Source organism: Chamaea fasciata, unplaced genomic scaffold (genome assembly GCF_029207755.1).
Source record: "Chamaea fasciata isolate MVZ Bird 193981 ecotype frontalis unplaced genomic scaffold, bChaFas1.0.hap1 SCAF_7, whole genome shotgun sequence".
Classification (NCBI taxonomy): Eukaryota; Metazoa; Chordata; class Aves; order Passeriformes; family Sylviidae; genus Chamaea; species Chamaea fasciata.
Genome location: NW_027094092.1, coordinates 42,672,092 through 42,694,095, shown reverse-complemented (window position 1 = coordinate 42,694,095; position 22,004 = coordinate 42,672,092). Strand labels below are relative to the sequence as shown.

The 22,004-nt window shown below is 38.6% G+C and overlaps 1 protein-coding gene across 3 annotated transcripts in view; it reads right to left on the bottom strand.

Annotated features, from left to right (window-relative positions):
* TSHR (thyroid stimulating hormone receptor) overlaps window positions 1–21,404 on the bottom strand; it is a 46,801-nt gene extending 25,397 nt beyond the window's left edge. The window contains exons 1-3 of one of the 3 annotated variants that reach the window (XM_066188603.1): window positions 21,235–21,404; window positions 10,252–10,323; window positions 8,067–8,141 (exon numbers count right to left, since the gene is read on the bottom strand). In XM_066188603.1, coding sequence (XP_066044700.1) covers window positions 8,067–8,141; window positions 10,252–10,323; window positions 21,235–21,404 — 317 coding nt within the window. The remainder of the gene's footprint in view (window positions 1–8,066; window positions 8,142–10,251; window positions 10,324–21,234) is intronic. The other 2 variants (XM_066188604.1, XM_066188605.1) reach the window with 2 other exon arrangements.
* Between the last annotated feature and the right edge of the window lie 600 nt (window positions 21,405–22,004).

Here is a 22,004-nt window from a genome sequence, read left to right as displayed (position 1 = left end):
GGGCTGCTGCCCCCCCAACCACCACCATCATTGCCTAGAGTCATGACTCTTCCTCATTTTTCTGAAATGTTTATCTCTTCCCTTAGTACACTTTCCCTCAATATTTCTCATTCCTCTATTTTCTAGCAGATTTCTTTCTTTTCTATCTGTAACAACAGTCAGCAGTCTGGCTGCACCAAGCAGACTGCCAAAATTCTCAGGATTGAGGTAGATTCAATAGACCTACCAATTTTCATCTTTTATTAAAAAAGCCCTCCCCCATCACATGCAGACTTTAATTTCTTGGACTCTTTACTGTTTCCAGAAGGATATGGATGGTTTTGCATGTTTGCTTCTCTTTCTTTACCTTAAATCAGCTCTGGACAGCGGTCTCATAACACTGCTGAAACAACTCTCAGCCTTTCTTAAAAGAGAAACCATATAGAAAGAATGGTGCCTGGCTTCCTCCTGATACTAGCAGTAGAGCAGTGAGTCTGAAGGAAACATTTCTAACTACTTAGATAGAAAAATTTGATAAAGATGACAGATTTAGATGGGATGGTGGTACAGGTTATGTGGGTGATGTTCCAGCCTTAAGTCAGTCAAAGAAGTGCTGCTACTGGACAGAGACCCAGTGGGCAGAAACCAGCAGTGTTTAGTTTACCATAGCCTAACAGTGCCAAGTAACTCATATAATATAAGAATCGGAAAACTGGGATTTAAGACTACCTCTGCCTCTGGAATTGTTTTAATAGGATAAAATCAACCCAGACAAGTTGTCTAAGAAATAGAAGTGGGAAAAGAGACAGTAGATAAATCACTATGTAGACACTGGTACAAAGACTTCAACCTCTCCATATATTGTTATACTGACAAAACAGTTCTACTTCACCTTTCAAGTCATCAGTTTTCACTCTGTTTACTAAAACACTGCAGGGAAATGAGGATTTACCTTTTACTTGCATGTTAAATCGATGCCATTGATTGCTACAGTATGGCTACTGTAGTGCTACATTCAAGTCTTCTTCACATCTGTTACCTACTTTGAAGTGTAGCTGTGTTTCTGTATTTAAAAGAAATCCTCTCAGTGTCAGTATCTTGCTTCTCTCTGATTATTTTATTAGTTATGTAGCTATCACATTCCTAACAGTGGAATTTGCTTCATAAACACTAACTGACATGTTTTTTCCATCACTGACTGCTTTCAAAATGTTGGACTCATGAGCTTCCTGGCCTGATACTCCTCTGTGGACCAAGCATATTCCAGGGAAAGAGAGTCTTCAGTTCAGTCTTTAGCCTGGAAATGGATAATGTATTGGAGTATCAAAGAGTCATCAGGTTTTGTTTTGTTGCTATTCATAGTATTCTGCGTAAATTATTTGGATGAGGGTACTGGAAATAAGAATTCAAAATCAGCAGATGGTACTAAAATTTAAAGAAAAAAATAACGTAATGAGATACAATTTTGATTTATTAAGTAATTGGGCCATGAGAGGACATTTGCTGATTAAAAGAGGCAAATGAAAAACTAATTAATCTGGGAATAAAATATTTTAAACTGCCAGATGAGACAGTACAGTAATGAGAGAAAATCTTAAATAATGTGAAGGTCAACTAAACATTGGGAAAAGGTTTATATCCCTGCTGTTCAATTTTCTTGAACCGGTAATGTTGGGATTGAAAAAGAAATATGCTTTAATATATACTGTATTTATACTGGCATTTCATCCTATGCTTTGTATTACAGAGGTATCTTAAAGCCCAAAAGGAAGAAAAGGGCCATTGTGGAGCAGACAGCCAGGCTTAGAAAGTGTCTAGTCAAAATAGATAGAAGAGGTATAAAAATAAAAGGTGATTTGATAAAAGTGAGTGTTACACTTGAGAAAATGTGAGGATGGAAATCCAATTCTCCCTACTTTCAGTCCAGTCAAATGTGCCTCCTGGATTTGACTGGCCTGAATATGCAGCCTCTCATTTTATCTGGGTGAAAAAGAAAAAGATCTTGTGTGCAGTGGATAAATGTAGGTAACACCAAGACCACCATGACACACAGCTGAAGTGCAAAGAGTAGATTTATTTCATCATTTTGTTGGCTGAAGGATTCAAAAAAAGCAAGTAGACACATAGCCTGCTAGGCTCATATTAGCAGGAGCAAAACACAGTGGGGCCTGAGTCCTGCCTTACGTATCAAAGGGGGCCCGGAACATGTGCAAACCTTCACCAGGCTGTGTTTTACAATCTCCGAACTTCTTATCTCCTTTCCCTGCTTACAAAGAGGCCCCAAGCCTATAAGAAGAATGCTTTTAAGTCTTTCACAGTTTTCTGTTATCTTGTGAGAAAATTTCACTTCTTTAGTAGACAAAAAACAACCAAAACAAACAAAAATACATTATTCTCTGACACTGTTTGCTAACATCTCCGCAGTGCAAGATTGGTCTCTAAATGAAAACAATTCTAATCCAATTTATTTTTCTCCCTTCTTGTCAGTATTCTCTTTTCCAACCCTTTCCTCCCCACAGATCTTCAAATTCATTTCCATTCATGAACTGTGCTGCTATCCTTGTTTTAAATACTCAAACATCATTAGTCTTAGAGTACTGGAAGGAAGTCCTTCTTAAAATCCTAGATTTAAAGGATATCTGTTGCTCCATTGATATTGGGGCCTATGAAGTTAAGCCCAGAAGGAGGAAAGATATTTGAATAGTTCTGATCTCATCAATTAACAGGAAAAACTGCATCTCACAATTTCTTTTACAATATTTAGTCATGAGTAATATACTCAAAGGCATATAGATGTTATATGATGCTAATTTTCAAACTGTAATCAAAAGACTGCTGTGGTGTAAAGCTTAATCCCAAAAGGTCCATAAAGGTAGAAGAGCAAGTTGATTATCAGTAAATTCATTCAGCAGGGTTTGCACTTTTATCATTTATCTTCTATGAATTGATGAGTTGAAAATATTGAAATTTGTGAACTTTAAAATTTATGGTTCTTTGAAAAGAAGCTCTAGGAAAACCATTAGTAGTTTAAGGTGCCTAAAATGCAGATAAAGCCAAAGAGTACACTTAAAATGCCTAGTTAGCTAGTTTCCAGATGTCTAAGTGTCTATGAGAGCTGATTTTAATTTACTTTTGAAATGCAACTTTGACACACTCTACAAATAGAACAATCACAGCATACAGCAATGTTACAATTCTGAGTCCTTCTGGGCATTAAATGCTTTTAAGATATGAGAAAATTTGAGACTGTCAGTAGGCATTTTTGTTAACCATTGATGCAAAAAGCAAATGGTGCTGTGAACAAACATTTCATTTGGCAGTCTTAAATAAAATTACTTAGAGATGCTCATAAAAAGTAAAAGGATGCTGCTACTTAGCCACAGGCTAAGAGAGTTATTTGTGACATAATTACAAAACTATTCAATGTTGCTTTACAGACTACAATATGCTTGGAAGTACGGAAACCATTTTAAAACTGTCTTATTTGTGCTTTAAAGACACTTGATGTTTGAAATTTTAGTTCTGGCACTCAGACCAGGGATTAAAAATGTACTAGGTTCACAATCAAATCACCACCTGTCTGTCCAAGAACAGCAATTCACTTTTCCTTTTTAATGAAAATACACATAAAACTTTATCACATCAGGAATGGATGTGCAGAGAAAGTCTCTTGATGTTATAAAGATATGTGTCAAGACTTACAAATAACTATGAACTTTTGGTTGCAAAGCTATAACTACTTTCAAATCCAAGTGAATCTAAAAATGAAACTAATAGTAAGAACTATTCAAATATTAGGCTAATTAATTAATTGAGACATATGTTTGCCAGCTAACTTTTCAGAAAGGTTAACATGCTACTTAAAATTCTATCTGAATTTGATAACATTAAAAGAAGCACAAACATTTACATATTTAAGTGGAATCTAAATTTCATTTACCAGACATGATTTTCATACCTGCGTTGCAATATTGATACATTCTTGAGTCTGTTTAAGCTCAGAATTTAGAAATTGCAAATCTGGCTTTAGAGTAGCAATATAACCATGTTATGCTAAGATACCTACAAGGACTAAGAATATCCAGGTCAGCAATTGTGAAATGTTTTAAATAAGCTTTTTTTCATTCTCTTGTTATAACCTGGCCCCCCCCTCGACCTTCTGAAACTTACTTTGTCTATAGGTACCAAAGCTTCTCTCACCTATACATCTACTTCCATGCAGCCAAACCATCCATGGTATTTCATCTGCATGCACCTGTTTAAGCCTTTGCACCACTGGCACCAGAAAACTGGCTTAGGCTCCCGACAGTCTACTCCCTACCTCCAGACTGCAGATTTTAACAAGATTTTTTTGCACAGCACTTTTCCCAGCTCTGAAATTCACTGCAGGTACACAGCATTCCCCCACAGATCTCTTCAGTCTTCCTCTCCAGTTGCCTCTCTCTCCCTGCAGCACTGTATCCCATGGCCTGGCATCACAAGCTGTCCCAGAGAAGTGCAGCCCTGGCCCAGAGGATGGTGGGGCTGCCCTGGCCCTTGGCTCCATTTCACTGCAGAGCTGGAGAGTGGTCCCCCACCAGCTCTCCAAATGACGTCACATGTACGAGGGCAAGCCACTTGAACCATAACCTTTGGCCTTGTTCCCAAATTCTGAGAGGGCTTTTTATGTGGTTGTATAAGAGGAGAATGCTTTGTGAGTTAGGAGAAGAGAGTAGAGAGAGACCAGGGGAGGGTGAGCCAAGACACAGAGAAAGGAGGAAAAGAAAGAATGAATTTTTCTGAGGTTCTATTTGCAGGAACGTTTCCCTGAGAAACAGAGACCTAATTACAACAGGTTTTTATTTTACTTAGTGTAATGTTACCAAGCTTCAGCTCTACTAGTAAGGCAACTATACAGAGACACTGATTGCAAATCAGAACCTTTCACAATTACATTTACAAAAAATACATACTTACGTAATTGTATGAGAGAGACAGTTCTGAATCCATAAACAGACGTATTTAAAAAGGTAAATACAAAAAGAGGAAACAAGAAACCATTGTGGGCCCAATTTAACACAACTGGGGAGAAGAAAAACCAGCAAAGGTTTGTTCCTTATTTACATCTTCATAGAGTGGAAATTTTGCCATTAATTACAAGAAAAATGAGATGTGGCTCATTAAAATACAGCAGGTGATCAGTGTCCTTAGTTTGCAGAAGTTGCTCAGTACTTGAAAAGGCATGGATGCATAAAAATATGACCTATGCTTAAAGAGTTGAGGTCTGGAAGGAACAGAAAGTCAGGACAGAGGCACATGAACCACAGAACTGAGAAAATGTGTTGCTGAAGATCAAAGCTGAAGTGCACTAACAAGCTTGGCAGACAGATCATGATGAACACAGGATGCCTATTCACAAAACACTTGGCTTAAAGCAAAGCATTAGCTCCTCCCTTCCATAAACACTGAATTTTCTCTTAAGAAGTTCTTATGTCTAAAAACAAATGTTTTGAGAATGAAACTCTGTGTATAAGTTTCAGTTAGGGTAAAAAGATTATTTACATAAAGCTGCACTTTATGAAAGTTCAAAGAAAAACAAGCTGTAAAAATAAAACTCTGTGAAATTATTTTTCCAAACTGTTAGAATAATCTCAACTTCCTTTAATATACTTTGTGATAATCTTAACCTAGTATTATTTTAGCAATAATACTTTTAAAGTACTATGTAAATGGAGAATATTAAATTAATGAATAGCATAAGATACAAATTTATCCCTGTATAATCGTGTTGTTTCGAAAGTAAATCAAACTCAAAAGTGATAGGTTTTAACAGATCAGGAGTTATGGAAACAATTCATAAAAATGATCAAATATGTAAATTGCTTTCTTTCACAGCTTATATGCAACTGTTTAACTTGCCAGATGCCTGGATGTTCCCTGATTAAATCATAAATGTGCCTTACTTCCAAACAGATTTTATAAACCTGGTAAGCACTTTTGAGTGGTAGAGGTGGTCCTTCATTGTGGGCTATCTGCAAAGACTTGGGGTTTTCATATAACTTCTGTGAGCAGAGTTCTGATGTCTTGTCCTGGATAGTAATTTTGGCTCTTGTGCAGAAAAAAATATAATTATATCTTGCATGTCTGTGTACAGTTTCTCTTTTGGCAGTGCTTTGCGAGAATACTAAGGGGTCCTACATTGCCATACCCTTGTATAATGGAGCAGGAACATTCCCTCCATGCCCTCCCCACAGCCTGTGCCAGAGGTGACATGAGAGTGGCTTCAGCTTGTGAACTCTGCTGACTCCTGCACTGACCTGCAGCTTCCCGGTCATGGACAACACATCCAGGCCTGGGTGCTGAAGTGGGTGTGATAATGTGGTGATTTTTGAGCTTTCTGAAGCATTTTACCTTCAATTTCTAATACGCTGAACCACAAAAGAAGTACCATTTGAAGAATTTGTAGTGCATACTGGCAGATGCTTTATTCATTGCTGATAAAATGTGCTGCCAGTAAATGTTTCATTATATGTTCATTTGTATTAAACAAGAAATTTTAAAGACACAACAACTATGAAAGAGGAAGAGAGGACATGGACACAGCAGGCTTGGAAAAAAAATCTACATCATAGGGAATGGTATCAAAACCAAAGGTATGTACTGATATCACACCAAAGCCTTGCCTTGATGTGAAACTGAGGAATACTACTGGAGCATGTTGTTGGCCTGAAGTAGATCTCAGGATCCTGCACTCTGCTTCTAGATATGCCAGTCAGGTTCATGTTCTCTTAGAGGAGTCACAATTTCCAGCATTAGTTTCTTTATCTTCATTAACAATATTTATATTTTTCTCCTGTAACTTTGTTAGTCTTTCTGATTCACACTGTGTAAAGTAAAAGGAAAAAATCATAGAAAATACAGCAGTGTTAAATCATCATCTAATTCAATCTCTTTCTCTGAGTGAAGATTAAATAGACCTATGGAATTTTAGATCATACAGCCTTAAAGGATTGCAGTGGTAGAGACTATGTCTCCAGGAAAACAGTTCCAGTATTTATTTATACCAGACAGAGGAATACATTTCCTAGAAGCTGACATGAGTCTCGTCTAACCTACTTTAACATTATTATTACTTTTTCAAACATTAGTGTGAAAATGAGTGGTCGCTTTCGCCTCTTGCAACAACCTTAAAAAATCAGTCTGCCTCTGGCATGTTTTCTTTCTGGACACAAAAGACTTTTCTCTCTGACTATGTTTTCTGGATCCATGGTGACCAACTGTGCGCTCCCATGGAACCTTTGCAAAGAGAAGTCTCTGAAATATGCCAAACTGTGATTCAGCTGAGCTTTACAACAGTGGAACACTTTCCAATCCCTCCTTTGGATCAGTAATAGAAACATGGAAGAGTACCAGATACAGGATGGATCCTATGGAGCTCTCTATTCAATACATTACATTCTCATTTTGACAGGGTCCTGATGGATGACAAGAATTCTCTGGATGAGTCCTACCGGTTCTTAGAGCCCTTAGAGTGTCACTTGGTGCGGATTGGTCAGAACATGAGAACAAAAAGATGTAAAAACACTTCCCAGAAGTCTTTTTCCATAATATTCTTGTTCCATTTAACAACCATATAAACACTCTTCATTTTACTAGTGCACTTTCAGAATGATTACTTATTCTTCATGTCTCCAGCTAGTGCCATTTTGTTCTGTGCTTTGGTCCTTCTGATTTTATTTCTGATGCTTATAATATTGTTTTACACTTACCTGCAGTAAATTGACAGAAATAATTCTTAGCTTCCATTTTATTTCAACTTGACCTCAAGCTCATGATGCAGTCCCTCTAGTTTCTCACTACATTTACCTACAGTTCCATGGGAAGATACAGAAGAGCAAGGGAAACAAAAAGATGTATGGAAAACAAGCACAGTAAAATAAGCTCAAAAAAAGAGATTGACTCACTCCACATTATGGAGAAAGGAAATGAGAAAAAGAATGTTTAGCTACATAGGAGACAGGAATGATGAACATCATTGTGTATGTTTTTTTCTACTCATTCCAGATTTATCTTATCACTGTATTCATTTATTTAATTATGGTACTTACATGTGAGTAACTTTGCTTAAACTGTTGAAGGAATGGGCCTCCAGACTCTGAAGTGTTTCATCTATAGAGATGTAACTAAACACCAGCAAACAGAAAAATAACAGGTCTCAGACACTGGGAAGCCACAGCTAGTGCCCATCATGCCACTTCATTTGTTGTCTCATTTTTTTTCTCATCCAGCTATAATGACACTCAGAAAGAGCCTGAGAGTGCAGGATTTAAATCAGATCAACATTTGGCAGCAGCCACAAGGCCCTCTCCCAGTCCTTATTTTCTTCCTTCATCCTCTCTCCACCTTTCTTTGCTTTTTTCCAGCCTCAGCATCCCCTGTATTGCTGCCCACCAGCTGCCCCTGTTGTCCTCTGCTGTTGATGGAGAGCGGCTTGGTGACACGTGGGGCACTTCAGGAGAGCACAATGAGGAGCAGGTAAGGCAATGGAAACTGAGCTGAGGCTGTGTTGTATCAGCTGGCACAGGGGAGCACAGGAGGTGCAGATACACGTGAGGTGTGGGGAGCTGTGTGGTGGCACTGGCTGTGGGACAGCAGTGTGCACAAGGTGGGAAAGGCACTGTGTGTCGCACAGGAAAGTGTGCACAGGGGAATTGTGCTTTACATGGGGCTGCTGGCAGAGGGCACTGTGGGGTGCTCCTTTGTGTGGAGACAGCACTTCGAGGAGCTACAAACTGGGTGTTTGTGAGGTGCTCATGAATGTGCATCATCCTAAACCCAGAAAAAATGTTCCTTATCCTTGACCTGAAAAATCCTGAATGTTCAGTATGTCCTTAAGTCAGCAGAAAACACCAGGTGAAGTCCTTTTACCAAGATTTAGTGTGTGTGCATTATTAATAGTGGAAACCAGAAATTTCTCTTGCATTTGAATATCCTATAAAACTTTTTTTTATTCAGTGATGCCTTTTTGACAGGAATTAGCTTTGCAATTAGGCACATAATTAAAGTGGTTTTTTTTGTTTAATTCATGTGTAAAAACAGCACAGGGGGAAAATCTCAACCTCTGGCTATCAAGAGTACATAAACATGTGTTCATTTAAGAGAAATTGTAGCTCTAAAATTTTTGTTTAAACAAGGTTCATAAAGAGGACAACTAAATTTTCTATTCAGTACAGATTTATTTGTGGAAATCATATAGTAGACACCATATAGCAAAATGAACTGCTGTATTTTGAACAGTAAACACAGTATATGTTCCCCTGTTGAAACTTCAGGGCGTTTTCTAGATGAATTTTCAAAACCAGGAATGGTCTGGTAATTTTCATTGCATAGTTTTCATTGCACGGAAATTATGGGCTGGGAGAGGCAAATGAGAGATGTGGTACATGAGAGGCCAAGACATACACATAAAAATTGTAGTTAAAGCACAGGTACTGATTCCCTAACCTGAAGTTTATATCAAGAAGGTGGGAGTTCATGTTTTGTGGTCATAGTAATCCTACAAGAAATATCCAGATGGGCACTGACACTATTCAAATTTAAACTGACAGTTTGAGATTTTGGAGCCAAAGAAGGGCTGACACCCTTTTATATCGAATCAAACTGTTCTAAAGTAAGTTTATCCTTTTTATATATTATACTGTACTATACTATGTGAGGGATATTCTTCCCTCTCCAAAAAAACCCCAAAAATTCACCATCTATCTGCATGCATCATCAATTCACCATCTATTTGTATCCATGCATACGTTTGCACACAAAGGAAGTTACACAATGGAAGTCTCTCTCACATCACACAAATATTAATGGTTTGGTGAAAGTCCATCTCTAGTCTAGAAATGCCCCTGGTCTCCACTGAGATGTGCTACAAATCATGCCAGCAGCTGGAAACAAATTTTTAGCCAGGACCATCAATTGAATATGTTAATTTGCTATAAGAGAAATTATTTCCTGTAATTTGCAAACTAAAAAAATTTTTTATAGCTGTATCACATCAGCTTCAGCAAAGGAGGAGTGATCTTGTTCCCAATTCACAGAATGCCTTCCTGTAACTGGTTCAGATTATGAACAATAAAATTATTTCCTTCAGTTCTAAAATGTAAGTGGTGAGGTAGCAAAGGTATACAAATATTTTCATTTCATAAGTTTTTATACAGAAAGACAGAATTTTGGAGAAGGAAAGTATTTTTTAACGAAAATTTAAAAGAAAAGTATCAGAATCTGAAAAGAACTTACATCCTAGAGATGTTGGGGAGATTGGAAAAAGCATCACTTGGAATTTTTCTCAGATGAGTCTCCAGAAACCTCCTAGAGAAACAAAAGTTTGGCGGTTAATGTCCTTTGGTAAGTAAAATTTGACATTAAAAATTCCTACACAGTTTCAGCTCTGCTCCAGTATTTTTGTTCTTATCTTGCGTTTTCTCCGTGTTCCCATCTTTACCTCATTTCTATTCCTGTTTCATTATGTGGCTTGTTTTGTTTGGTGTGCTCCATCAATCCAAATTGCAGCTTTCTGCATCATCCCTCCCAAGAACTCAGCAGTCAGTGGTGATGATAGACCTTCCAAAACTCCAGAGCATGACCAGAAAAACAATTCACCCATTGAAGTTAATGAAGTATTAAGATAATTCTTTTAATCATTTCAGGCTCCACAAAGATACCCCATCCCTCATTCTGAGCAAGAAATTCAGGTATGTCAGTCAAAACTGAATTAGTGCAATTGCATCTACCTCTACAGAATTCTCCATTTTCTTTGTAATAAATACTACATTCTTCCTCCCCAGACCTTTGATGCAGGCGTGGCATGTACCTTACCTATCTGCAGGAGATTTCAGAAAAAATATTTAAGGGAGGTACTTATGAACAGCCAAGCTCTTAACAGAATCAATCTCCAGCAGACTCACTCCTCTAAATAAGAAAGGAGGAAATGCTTTTGAAAATCAGCTTATGAGAGGTGTTAAACTTACAGTTACAACCTGTTGTTGTTAATCTTCAGTTTTCCAATACCGTTTGGAAATACTCTTACAGAATATCTAGTCAATGAATAGTTTGAGGAATAATCAAGAACAAACGATAAACTTTTCCTCTAGCTGATATTTAACAACAGCTGAAGAAAAAAAGAAATAAACAAATTGGGATGATTTCCTGATTCTGTTTTGTTTCATAATGCCAAGTATCTGATTACCATAATTATATTTGATTTACATAGCCAAATATATTATCATCTTGAGATTTATCAAGCTTCTGGAACTTGCATACAAGAAATAAAACTGTAGAAAAAGAGTTTAATAATAACAACATATGTAGAAATTCTTAAAGATTTTGTCTTGAATTAAAGTATAAATTAAGAGAATCTACATTCCTATAATCCCAAGGGAAGAATCTACTTCCCCAGTCTACCTTCCCTACCCCATATACATGTTAAAAGAATGAGTAAAGACTTCTAGTTTTCCAAGTGGGTTGATTTTTCTCCTGACCTCAATACACCTGGCTCCAAACAAGTCCCCAGCCATGGGAATGTCAATTAGTGCAGAGGTTGTGTCCATGTAGATGTTATTTTAACATCCACAGCAGTATCAGTGATATTACTTCAGTAAGATACATTAGGGAAGTAAATATATATTTTATGTAGTTGCCTCTTGATTTTAAAAGAATTTTTAAATGCATATCTACAAAACACAATAAGTAAATCCACACTACCCAAAGAATTTCAGATTGAATTGATACGATTTATAATTTGAGTCATGTCAACAAAAGCTTTATGTATTTTAATGGACTATTCTCCACCACTGTAGGGGGAAAAATTTACCATATGTCAATATGAAACAGAGCTTTTCAATTTGAAACAAAGTAAAAAAATTTTACATCCTAATTTCATTTTTCTGAGAAAATTGCAACAAGCAATGACCTTCTAGCTTTTATATAGGAGAAATAAACATGACAACAAAGTAATGGCTAGGTAAATAGCAATTGACACATTAGTTTCTAGATTTTTATATCCAATTAAATCCAGCACAAACGAAAATATATTTTCTAAATTATTCTGAAATAAATGCATCATAGTCTTTCAGTGGCTATAAAAAGGCATTTCACATAGTGAAATTCATGCTGAGCTTACCAGAAGCTGATTACCACCTAGTGTCCAGTGCTAGTATTACCAATGTGGTAGGAATGAGGGAAAGATTCACACAGCAAAGGAACTCTGAAAGTAGGGAATCACTTCTGAATATGCAAGACTATATAGCTGCTTGCCTACAACTAGCAGTCCAACAGAATTACATAAAGTATCCTTCAAAACTGGCCCAGCCCTAAGTAATTAAAGAAACACTAGGTTCTTTCAAAATGAAATTGCACAGGTCAGTGTTTGGGACAAGTAGTTACTGAAAGTAAGCTCTTAGTGCTAATGTATCCTCTTCCTACAAACTGAGGTACATATGGACACTGTCAGACCGACAGGCAAGAATTTAGGTTGGTTACTTGCTAATTTATAGCAAACAGAAAACACCAGTCCATAATGTTGGAGCTTATCCTTTCTCAATTTGTGATCACCCAGTGCTTCTGACTGGATTTAAGTAAAAAAGGACATGAAGGAATGATTCCATCCTCAGTCAGTTTTCAGATGACACCGACATGGGCAGGAATGTTGATCTCCTGGACAGTAGGAAGGCTCTATAGAGGGTCCTGTACAGGCTGGAATGATGGGCCAAGGCATCTGCATTAGGTTCAACAAAACAAAGTGGCAGCTTGTGTCCTCTCCCAGCTCCTTGTGCACCTCCAGCCTGGTGGGGTAGTATGAGAAGCAGAAAAAGCTGTGACTGTCTAAGTACTGCCCAACAATAACTAATACATTCCTGAATTACCAACTCTTTTTCCAGCACAAATACAAATCCAATCCAATCTGCAGCACCATACTTGGTACTATGGAGAAAATTAACTCTATTCCAACCAAAATCAGGCCACTTTTCTGCAACTTTTTGTTTGGTTTTGTGGGGGGTTTTTGTTGTTGTTGTTGGGGGTTTTTTGTTGTTCATTTCCTTTGCTCCCTGGCCTCTTAAGTCCTTTGCCTGGCAGCACAGCCTGAGGAAATGGAGCATTACGTGGAGTAGAAGTTAGACCAAAGAAGCCCTGGACATACAGCAGTCTATGTGACCAGATGTGTTGCATCTAAGGACGATGAGGGATGTGGCTGATATCATTCTGATATCATTCTGATATTTCATCATTTGAAATATCATGGTGATGAAGGGAGGTCTGAAAAAGAAAAGCAGCATGCATGTCTTCTAGTGAGGCAAAAAGGAGGATCCAAGGAACTACAGGCTAATGGCTGCTATGTTTTTTGTCTGCAAGTAATTTTATACATTTGAATGTCCCTTTGCAGGTGCTATGTACATGATCAGAGGCAAAAAAAATTCTTTTATTTTCATCTATATTTCCGTCTTAATAATTTCTAACATTCAGTTTGACTTTTTGACCTCTGCTGAGCAGCTGGCAGCAATTATGGGCACTTAGTGGTTCTCTGATTAAACACAGTAGTAGTCAGCAATTACAGCCTATTCTTACTCTATTTCCCTGTACGAAGTGAGCTTCTTCAGATTGCTGTTTTCTGAAATTTCATTGTCCTGTTTGAACTTTCTTTGCAGCAATTTATAGGCTTTTAGTTCAATATTTCAGAAACACAGCTCTTCTCTATTGTAGTTAGAGTACATTTTGTTGCAGTCCATCACAAAAGTTTAAAGTTCACGGTGAAAACAAAGTAACAGTACTGGTTTTAGGTCAAAATCAAAATTTAGTTCAAAAGTAATGAAATAGGTATGCCTGTGATCACAATAAAAGAAAATATACAAGGCTGTAGTATTTTAATGTGGCAGTTGGGTGAAGTTCCAGGTGACTGGAAAGGGAGAAGCATTGTCCCCATCTTTTAAAAGGGTAGAAAGGAGGACTGTGGTAACTATTGACCTGTCAGTCTCATCTCTGTTCCTAGGAAGATCCTTCCAGAAGCTATTCTAAGGCACATGGAAACCAGGGAGGTGATTTGAGACAGTCAGAACAGCTTCACCAAGGGCAAGTCCTGTCCAGCCAACCCAGTGGCCTTCTCTGATGGAGTGACTACATCAGGGGACAAGCAAAGGGCTCCAGATGTCATTTATCTGGCCTTCTGTAAAGCTTATGACACAGTGCCCCACAACATCCCTCTCTCTAAATTGGAAAGAGATAGATTTGATTAGTGGAATGTTAGATAAGAAATTGGCTGAATGGTCATATTCAGACCATTCTGAATATGGTTGTTGTGGTCAGTGGCTCAGTGTCCAGATGGAGAACAGTGAAAAGTGTTTTGCCCAGTAGTGGGCATCAATTAGATAAACAGTTGGGTCAGGTGAACCTTCAGCAGATTTGTTGATGACATGAAGCTTAGTGGTGCAGCTGATACATCTGAGGGATGGAATGTTATCCAGAAAGATCTGGACAAGGTGAAGAAATAGGCCCATGGAAATCTCGTGTAGTTCAACAAGACCAAATGCAAAGTGCTGCACCTGGGTCAGGACAACCCCTGGTATCATCACAGCCTGGGGATGTGATACAGCACAGACTGGAGCAGCCCTGCTGAGGAAGGACTTGGGGGTGTGGGTAGGTGAGAGGCTGGGCATGAGCCAGCAACATGCACTTCGAGCCTGGAGAGCCAAACGTATCCTGGGCTGCATGCAAAGCAGCGTGGGCAGGAGGGTAAGGGAGGGGATTCTGCCCCTCTGCTCTAGTGAGACCCCACCTGGAGTGCTGCATCCAGCTCTGGAGTACTAAGCACAGGAAAGATGTGGATCTGCTGGTGCAGGCTCAGTGGAGGGGCATGAAGATGATCAGGGAGCTGGAACCTCTTTCTATGAGGAAATGTTGAGAAAGCTGGGCTTTTTCAGCCTCTCTCAGAAGAGAAGGCTCCAGAGACACTTCATTGCAGCCTTCCAGTACTTAAAGAGGGCTTCTAACAAAGCTGGGGACACACTTTTCAGTAGTCCCTGTTGTAATAAGGCAGGGTATGATGATTCTAAACTAAAAGACTGTCAATTCAGACTAGACGTAAAGAAGACATGTTTTCAATGACTGTGGTGAAACCCAGGCACAAATTGCTCATAAAGGTGGTAGATGAATCATCTCTGGAAGCATTCAAGGTCAGGCTGGATGGTACTCTGACCAACCTGATCTAGTTGAAGATGTCCCTGCTTGTGGGAGAGGGGGTTGGACTAGCTGATCTTCAAAGGTACATTCCAACCCAAACTATTGTATGAATCTATGCTAAATTATAATATTAGGTTTCATTTCAATTACCTTTATGGGCTTTTCAGCCTCTATATTTATGTATCTACTTATTTGTGAGAAAAAAAAATAGCTCAAACTTTTCATGTTGTATGAGCCAACCTTTCTTCATAAAAAGTGCCATTTAAAATGTCTTTTTCTTTAGATCCAGACAGATCTCACTCACTAGCTGGAGCTCAAGAGAGAACTAATCTTTTAGTATGTGCCAGCAGCTCATTGCCTACATTTAGGCTGAAATTGTAATGTTTACTGTAGCTGCTCTCATTGCTTCAACTTGAGTCCATAGCATTGTACTTTGCAAAATCCTGAGTATTGTTTCCCATTGACTCGGGTAAGGTATCAGGGCACTGACTGGATAGCAGAGTCTTGAATAGAATAGAAGCTCTTGACATAAAAATGGCCTTTTGCGGATAGCTCACTTCTCATTTTTGAGTAAAGCTACTTTTTCTGTTCTCTAAATTTTGGCTACCACATAGTAGCCTCCTAAGTGTGGTCAGCAAGCTGCTATGAAATTATCAGCTGTTATATATATATCTATCTATATATATATCTATATATGTATATAACAATATATATTGTTAATTTTTTTGAGACTCTTTAATGTATATTCTGTGAACATGAGGATATGTAAGGGCTGAGTCCAGCAGAACACAAAAGCATGTTTAAAGCTGAGTTTTTGAGGAACTGAGACTGTACCTTATTTTCCTTATTCCTGTTTTGGAAGATTAGCATACCGCTGTAGTCTCTCTGAACTGCATGTAGGAAGGTTCAGTCACACTTGGTGATGAAGGCAGATCATTAAGACATCTTTAAAACAGTTCCAGAGACATTCCAGTTTTCAAAATATAATCACCTTTTATAGACTGTTTTGAGGTTCTGTAAACCCATGGTAAGGAAAACATCAAACATTTCTTGACTTTGCAAGTATATAAACAGACGGTATGAGTCAGACTCATGAAAAGTTGCCTTCTTAACTGACATTAGCTATTTGCAAAAAAAAAAAAAAAAAAATCTGTAAATTATTCCTTAGTAGTCACATGGATTTTTTTTTCTTTTTTGGTACAAGTTAAGCTTTTTCTTTCCTTTTACAGAGGTATCAGTAAGCTGTTTCCCAGTTCAAGAGAAGGCTGTTGTGTGCTTCTGAAGTGTAATGGGTTGGAAATGTTATGTCAAAAGAAAACACCGTAATGAAAACTGACTACAGTAGCAATTCAAGATTCAGTGTCGTGTAACACTTACAGAATCAGTCTGTTAAACCACTGTTGAAATCAACTCCAAAAATAAGAATTTTTAAACTCTGGTATAAACTACTCTTTTGCTACTATGATGATTAAAACTCATCATCTTCTCAAACAAGGAAATGATACAAATTAATTACTACTGCCCTATTACCAGTGTCTTCTGTAAAGATGAGTGGTATTCTCAGTGAGGTTAATCTCTTCACAGCATTTATAAAAGAACTACTTGCACTTGTTCTGCTTTCTGTTGAGCAAGCTGTGTGTGTAGTAAAAAAATGCTGAAGTAATGCTTGTTTCTACTAGGAATGGCAATGGCTTTTTGATTTGTGCTTGTACAGTTCCGAGCACTTGATGGGTTTCTGTGCCATAACATGGGATATTTAAATGTTCCAAATGTACAAGAAATGTTACTGATACAGTAATTGATAAGGAATGACAAAAAAATACTGTATTCAATATTCACAAGATATTATTTTGGTCTTTAGTAGTTTTTCTGTTCCCTTAGTCCCTCATTCCTGTTCATCTGCTCACTTTGAGCTGGCCTGTGTACATACAGTAAAGCAATGCATAGTCTGTAAGTTACTTTAAGAACCCTTGGAACAGTGCTTCAACTTACCATTAGGATTATGAAGAAATCCTTTCACTTTAACATTTCACTTTAACTGCAACAATAATACATACTAATTTTTCAACCTAGTGTATTGAACCTACTGTATGTCAAATGCTGGATTGTTGTATGTCAATAGCAGGATTATAGAAGTGATACCATGCCTTTCTAAGCAAAATATGTAGGTAAATATAATAAGCATCAGAATTGACAAGAAAGTATAGTTTTATGTAAAATATAGTATTTAGGAAACATTTTATGTTGCAGCCATGTACACAGAATTATTTAAATCATTACCTGATAGACAACTGATAAAACAATTTCATGAATTTGGTAAGTATGATGGTGTTTGGTTAAAAAAATAATTAATTATTTTAAGAAGGTTCAAACCTGGCTTTGTCTTCAGAAATAGTCTTTTACAAAGGAGAATAACTAAATTTTTTTGGGAAAATGAATTAATTGCAACTAAAATATTATTTCAAAAGGTGGGGCCATTCTGTATTATCTATAGAGTATCCAGAATATATGGGCATTAATCAAAAGGCAGTATCCTATGGCAAATATACCGGAGCAAATGTAGAACTGTTGCTTAATACTTAATGTAAAGAGCATATTCTTAAAGACTATACTGGTTTTGTGTCTATTTATATACCAGTTCCACTGTCCTTGCCTAACATCCTCTTGTTCAATTGCAATCAAATTTGATTATGATATTAAAATAGCACCTGGGTACAGGATAGAAACCTTATAAAGAAGGGAAGGGAAGGGAAGGGAAGGGAAGGGAAGGGAAGGGAAGGGAAGGGAAGGGAAGGGAAGGGAAGGGAAGGGAAGGGAAGGGAAGGGAAGGGAAGGGAAGGGAAGGGAAGGGAAGGGAAGGGAAGGGAAGGGAAGGGAAGGGAAGGGAAGGGAAGGGAAGGGAAGGGAAGGGAAGGAAGAGAGATTAAGTTATTTTAGTAAGTGAATGCAGGAGATGTAATGCACACTGAATAAGAAGCAAAACTTTATTACTTTTATTGTTAAAAGAAAAAATAATTACAAGCAACTAGAAATATATTTATAAAATGAAAATAATTGAGAAGTGCATTGAGGTGATGCTGGGATAGTGATAACATCTGCATATATCATCATAATGAGGCCAAGAAGCCTATTACAATAATTGAATAATTATGATGCAATTATATCTTTGGAAAAATGTTCAGTGGGGTTTTGGTGATCTGTATGTGTAAGTAAACAACAACAACAAAAAATCTTATACTGATCTGTATGTGTAAGTAAACAACAACAACAAAAAATCTTATACTGAAAAAGGACATCTCCAAGATCAATACCTGTGCATTCAGGCATTCTGGATAAGCAGCTGCATTAACTATATTTGGCTAAATAACAGTGTAAAATAAACACAGTTTTCAGGCTTAGGTTCATGTCACTTTTCCACTAAAGAGTTAGAAATAAACATTTATTGGAATTTCTTATAAGCATTTCTTAAAAAAAAAAAAAAAAAGGTTTACCCCATTCTCTTAAAGTAGGATAGGGAAATGAGAACAATTCTGATTGAATAATCAGAATGAAACTTTAATTGGAGTTTCAAGATCCTGTGCACTGAAAAGAGCTCATCATCTCCAAAAGCTGGCAAAGTGTTCCTAGACTCACCAGTCTCTTAGTTCTACAAACCCCACAAAACTGAATAGCCACACAAAAAGTTTTTAAATTGGCAATCTTGAGGTTCACACATTACCACCAAGAAGCAGAATTACTTTGCCTAAAGTAACAAACTTGCTGCATTTAGGGAAAATTGTAGAGTTTCAACATAAAATGTGCAGATATGTACAGTTACATATTTCACCTCAAAGAAGCATTCATTTGCTCTTAAGGTTAACAGAAACTTCAGTTATTTTGGAATCTTTTGTCTTTGATTCAGAACTGCTGCGTATTGTACGGCAAAAGGATGAAAACATGACGGAATCAGGGGAACACACTTCACAATCTCTGACAAAATTCTGTGTTGTTTTAACTGTCACATGCAAAAAATCCATTCTGGAACATCTAAAAGCACTCTGAACAAAAAACACATATAAGGAACTGTATGACTCCCATTTAACATACGGAGGGAAAGAAATATTAAGACATTTGCAGAGACCAAGGGACTACAGAATCAGGTATAGTCCACCAGACTTCAGCAATTCAAATAAGAGAACAGAAGGAAAATAAATGCACATCATACAGAGAGAAAACTTCAAACTGAAGTTTAAAAAGTGGGGGTTTGTGTTTGATTTGGTTATGTTTTGTTTGTTTGTTGGGGGCTCGTGTGTGAAAAGAGCTCTGTTTTCCTTATTTCCTCAGATAATTCTCCCATTTGCTTTCAAATAGAAGACTGTGCAGCACATGTTCTACCACTTCTGCCATACACTATAAAATCACAATTGTCGTTACCTGGAATATTTTCTTGATGTGGTATGGAGTACATGAGAAGTTTGCAATGGTCACTCTAATAGGTGCACATGAATTTCACCCCAAATAAACAGAAAAATATTTCTCAGTTGTTTTTATTAATTACTTTTCCCATGGAAATAAGATCTTCACGAGGTGTTTTTGTCTTTTCAAAACAATGGCTTATTATTTTACAGCCCCCATTACTACAGGTGTTTAAAACAGTAGAATTCCAGTGGCCAAAGTACTTTATTTGTGGAGCTGTATGTAAAGAAGTACTTCTCGGCCATCAAACCAGCATATTCCAAGGAAAGTATCAAATTCCATTATGTGATTTCATTGCTTCTATTAACTATTTTGAATGCCTGTAAAAAGACATTTTCTCCTTTAAGCTGAAACAGCTATATTTTCTACCTTGTCATGGTAGATTTCAAGGAACATACTACTTGGTGCATGTTTTAACATTACTGCAATTTCAACCTAAAGAAACTGTGTATATAAAAGTATAATAACAAACTTGTATAATTTAAAATCTTATTAACTGAAATACTGCAATCTAACCATCCAAAAACTTAAAAGCAAGCATAAATAATGGAAATAACACAAATATTTTTTTCTTTCTTCCTAGGCAAGTGACCAATTTAAGCTTTTACTTTCAGTGTTAAAAAATCTGAGAAGTATTCAAATAAGTTAAAACAAGTTATATATTTATATAAAGTCCTGAGAATCATTTTCAAGACAAAAACCAATCAATCTGTTCCTGTTTTACCTTGCAATTAAGTCACCTGAGTTTGACTTAATTTATCAGAAAGTAATCTATATTTACAAATGAACCTTCCCATAGAGACTATAAAACTTTTGTACCTCAAGAAACAAAGTAAAAGCCAGGAGTGATTCATCTGCTCAGTTTTAGCTGACAGGTGCCATTTCAGTGTCACTACAGAATTTAACTGACATATATGACATAAGATGCTCATCTGGATTGGCAGCAGGAACCCAGACAAGATCTACCGTGTTTGTAACATACCAACCACTTAGGCTGAGGTACCTGAATTACTCTATCACTTTGGCAAGCTCTAAATTTGCTGCTTTATCCCATACTCCACATTTTCATCTGAAGTATTCTGTCTCCCAGACAGTATACTTGGATTCTCAATTCCCATGGATTTTTTTTTTCCTGGCTTTGACAAAGAAGCTGAAAATGCACAGAGGATTTCGTGGAACTCTTTGTGAGGTGACACATCCAATTCCTATTAGTTTTTAATCACAAAATTGTGTTTGATCTACCTTTCCTTCCTCTCACCCCCTAAGCACTTGCCACGCAGAATCCAGCCTATTGCTCACTTTGCCCACACACAGCCCAGTTACTTATTTTCCCATATTTTACACAGAACTCTTAAGATCCAGTGAACCATCTCTTCATAGCTCTTTAAGGTTTGAGAGTCGCTTTTCCTACCTCCTCCTGCCACATGCAGAGTCTGCACAGTGCCCTTCCCGCTATCCCGTATCTCCCAGGTAATCTGCAGCACTTCTCCCCTCTCATCACTTCCTCATCTCATAGGACATTAGCTCAGACCATCTCCTGCCTGCAAAGTATGAATACTCGCAGCTGGCTTCCCTAAACCATCCCAATGTACTCACAGGGTCTGGGTGTCCTCCGGAAGGCTGGGGATAAAGTAGATGTCCCTGCAAGTGATTTTGTAGTCCTCCCAGTCAGAGCACTCGCAGAAGGCTGAAGGACACCTCTCTGCACCCTGACTGCACAGCACCAGCACCAGCAGCAACTGGAATGCTACCGTGAAGCACAGCATCTTCCGCCGCCCGCTCCCGCTCTGCCCCTCGCTTCTCCGAGGAGACGAGGAGATCCCAGAGCTGCAGGGGCAGACCACGCTGCCCCGCCGGGAGAAGCTGCCGGGGAAAGGCGGCACCTGTACTGGACAACGCCGCCTCCTCACTAAGCGGGGTCAGAAAAGGTCTCAGCAAGCCCTGCGCGCCTTCGCCATCGGGCAGGGTCCCTTTCCTCGCCCCGGCCCCGCGCCCATCCCGCCGGCCATCCCGGACCTGGCCCCCGCTCCTCCGCACCCCTCTCCCGCGGGGTTCCCCCGGGCCCGTCCCCCGGCAGCGCCCGTTCCCCGCTCTCACCGCGGCCGCGCCGCTCCCGGGACTCCGCCGCTCCCCGCGCTCCGTCCGCAGCCGGAGGAGCCGGCGCAGCCTTGGGGCGCCGGGGCCGCCTGCCGCGGGCGGCCGGGACTGCGCGGGGCCAGCGGGCTCTCTGCCCTACCCAGCCCAGCCCGGCCGCGGCGAGACCCGCGCCGGCAGCGGGACCGGCCCGTCGAGCCGTTTTCAAAAGCAGCGGCGAAACGTCGGACCGGGACCATTCCTCCTGGCATCTTTGCGGGAAGGAACAGGAG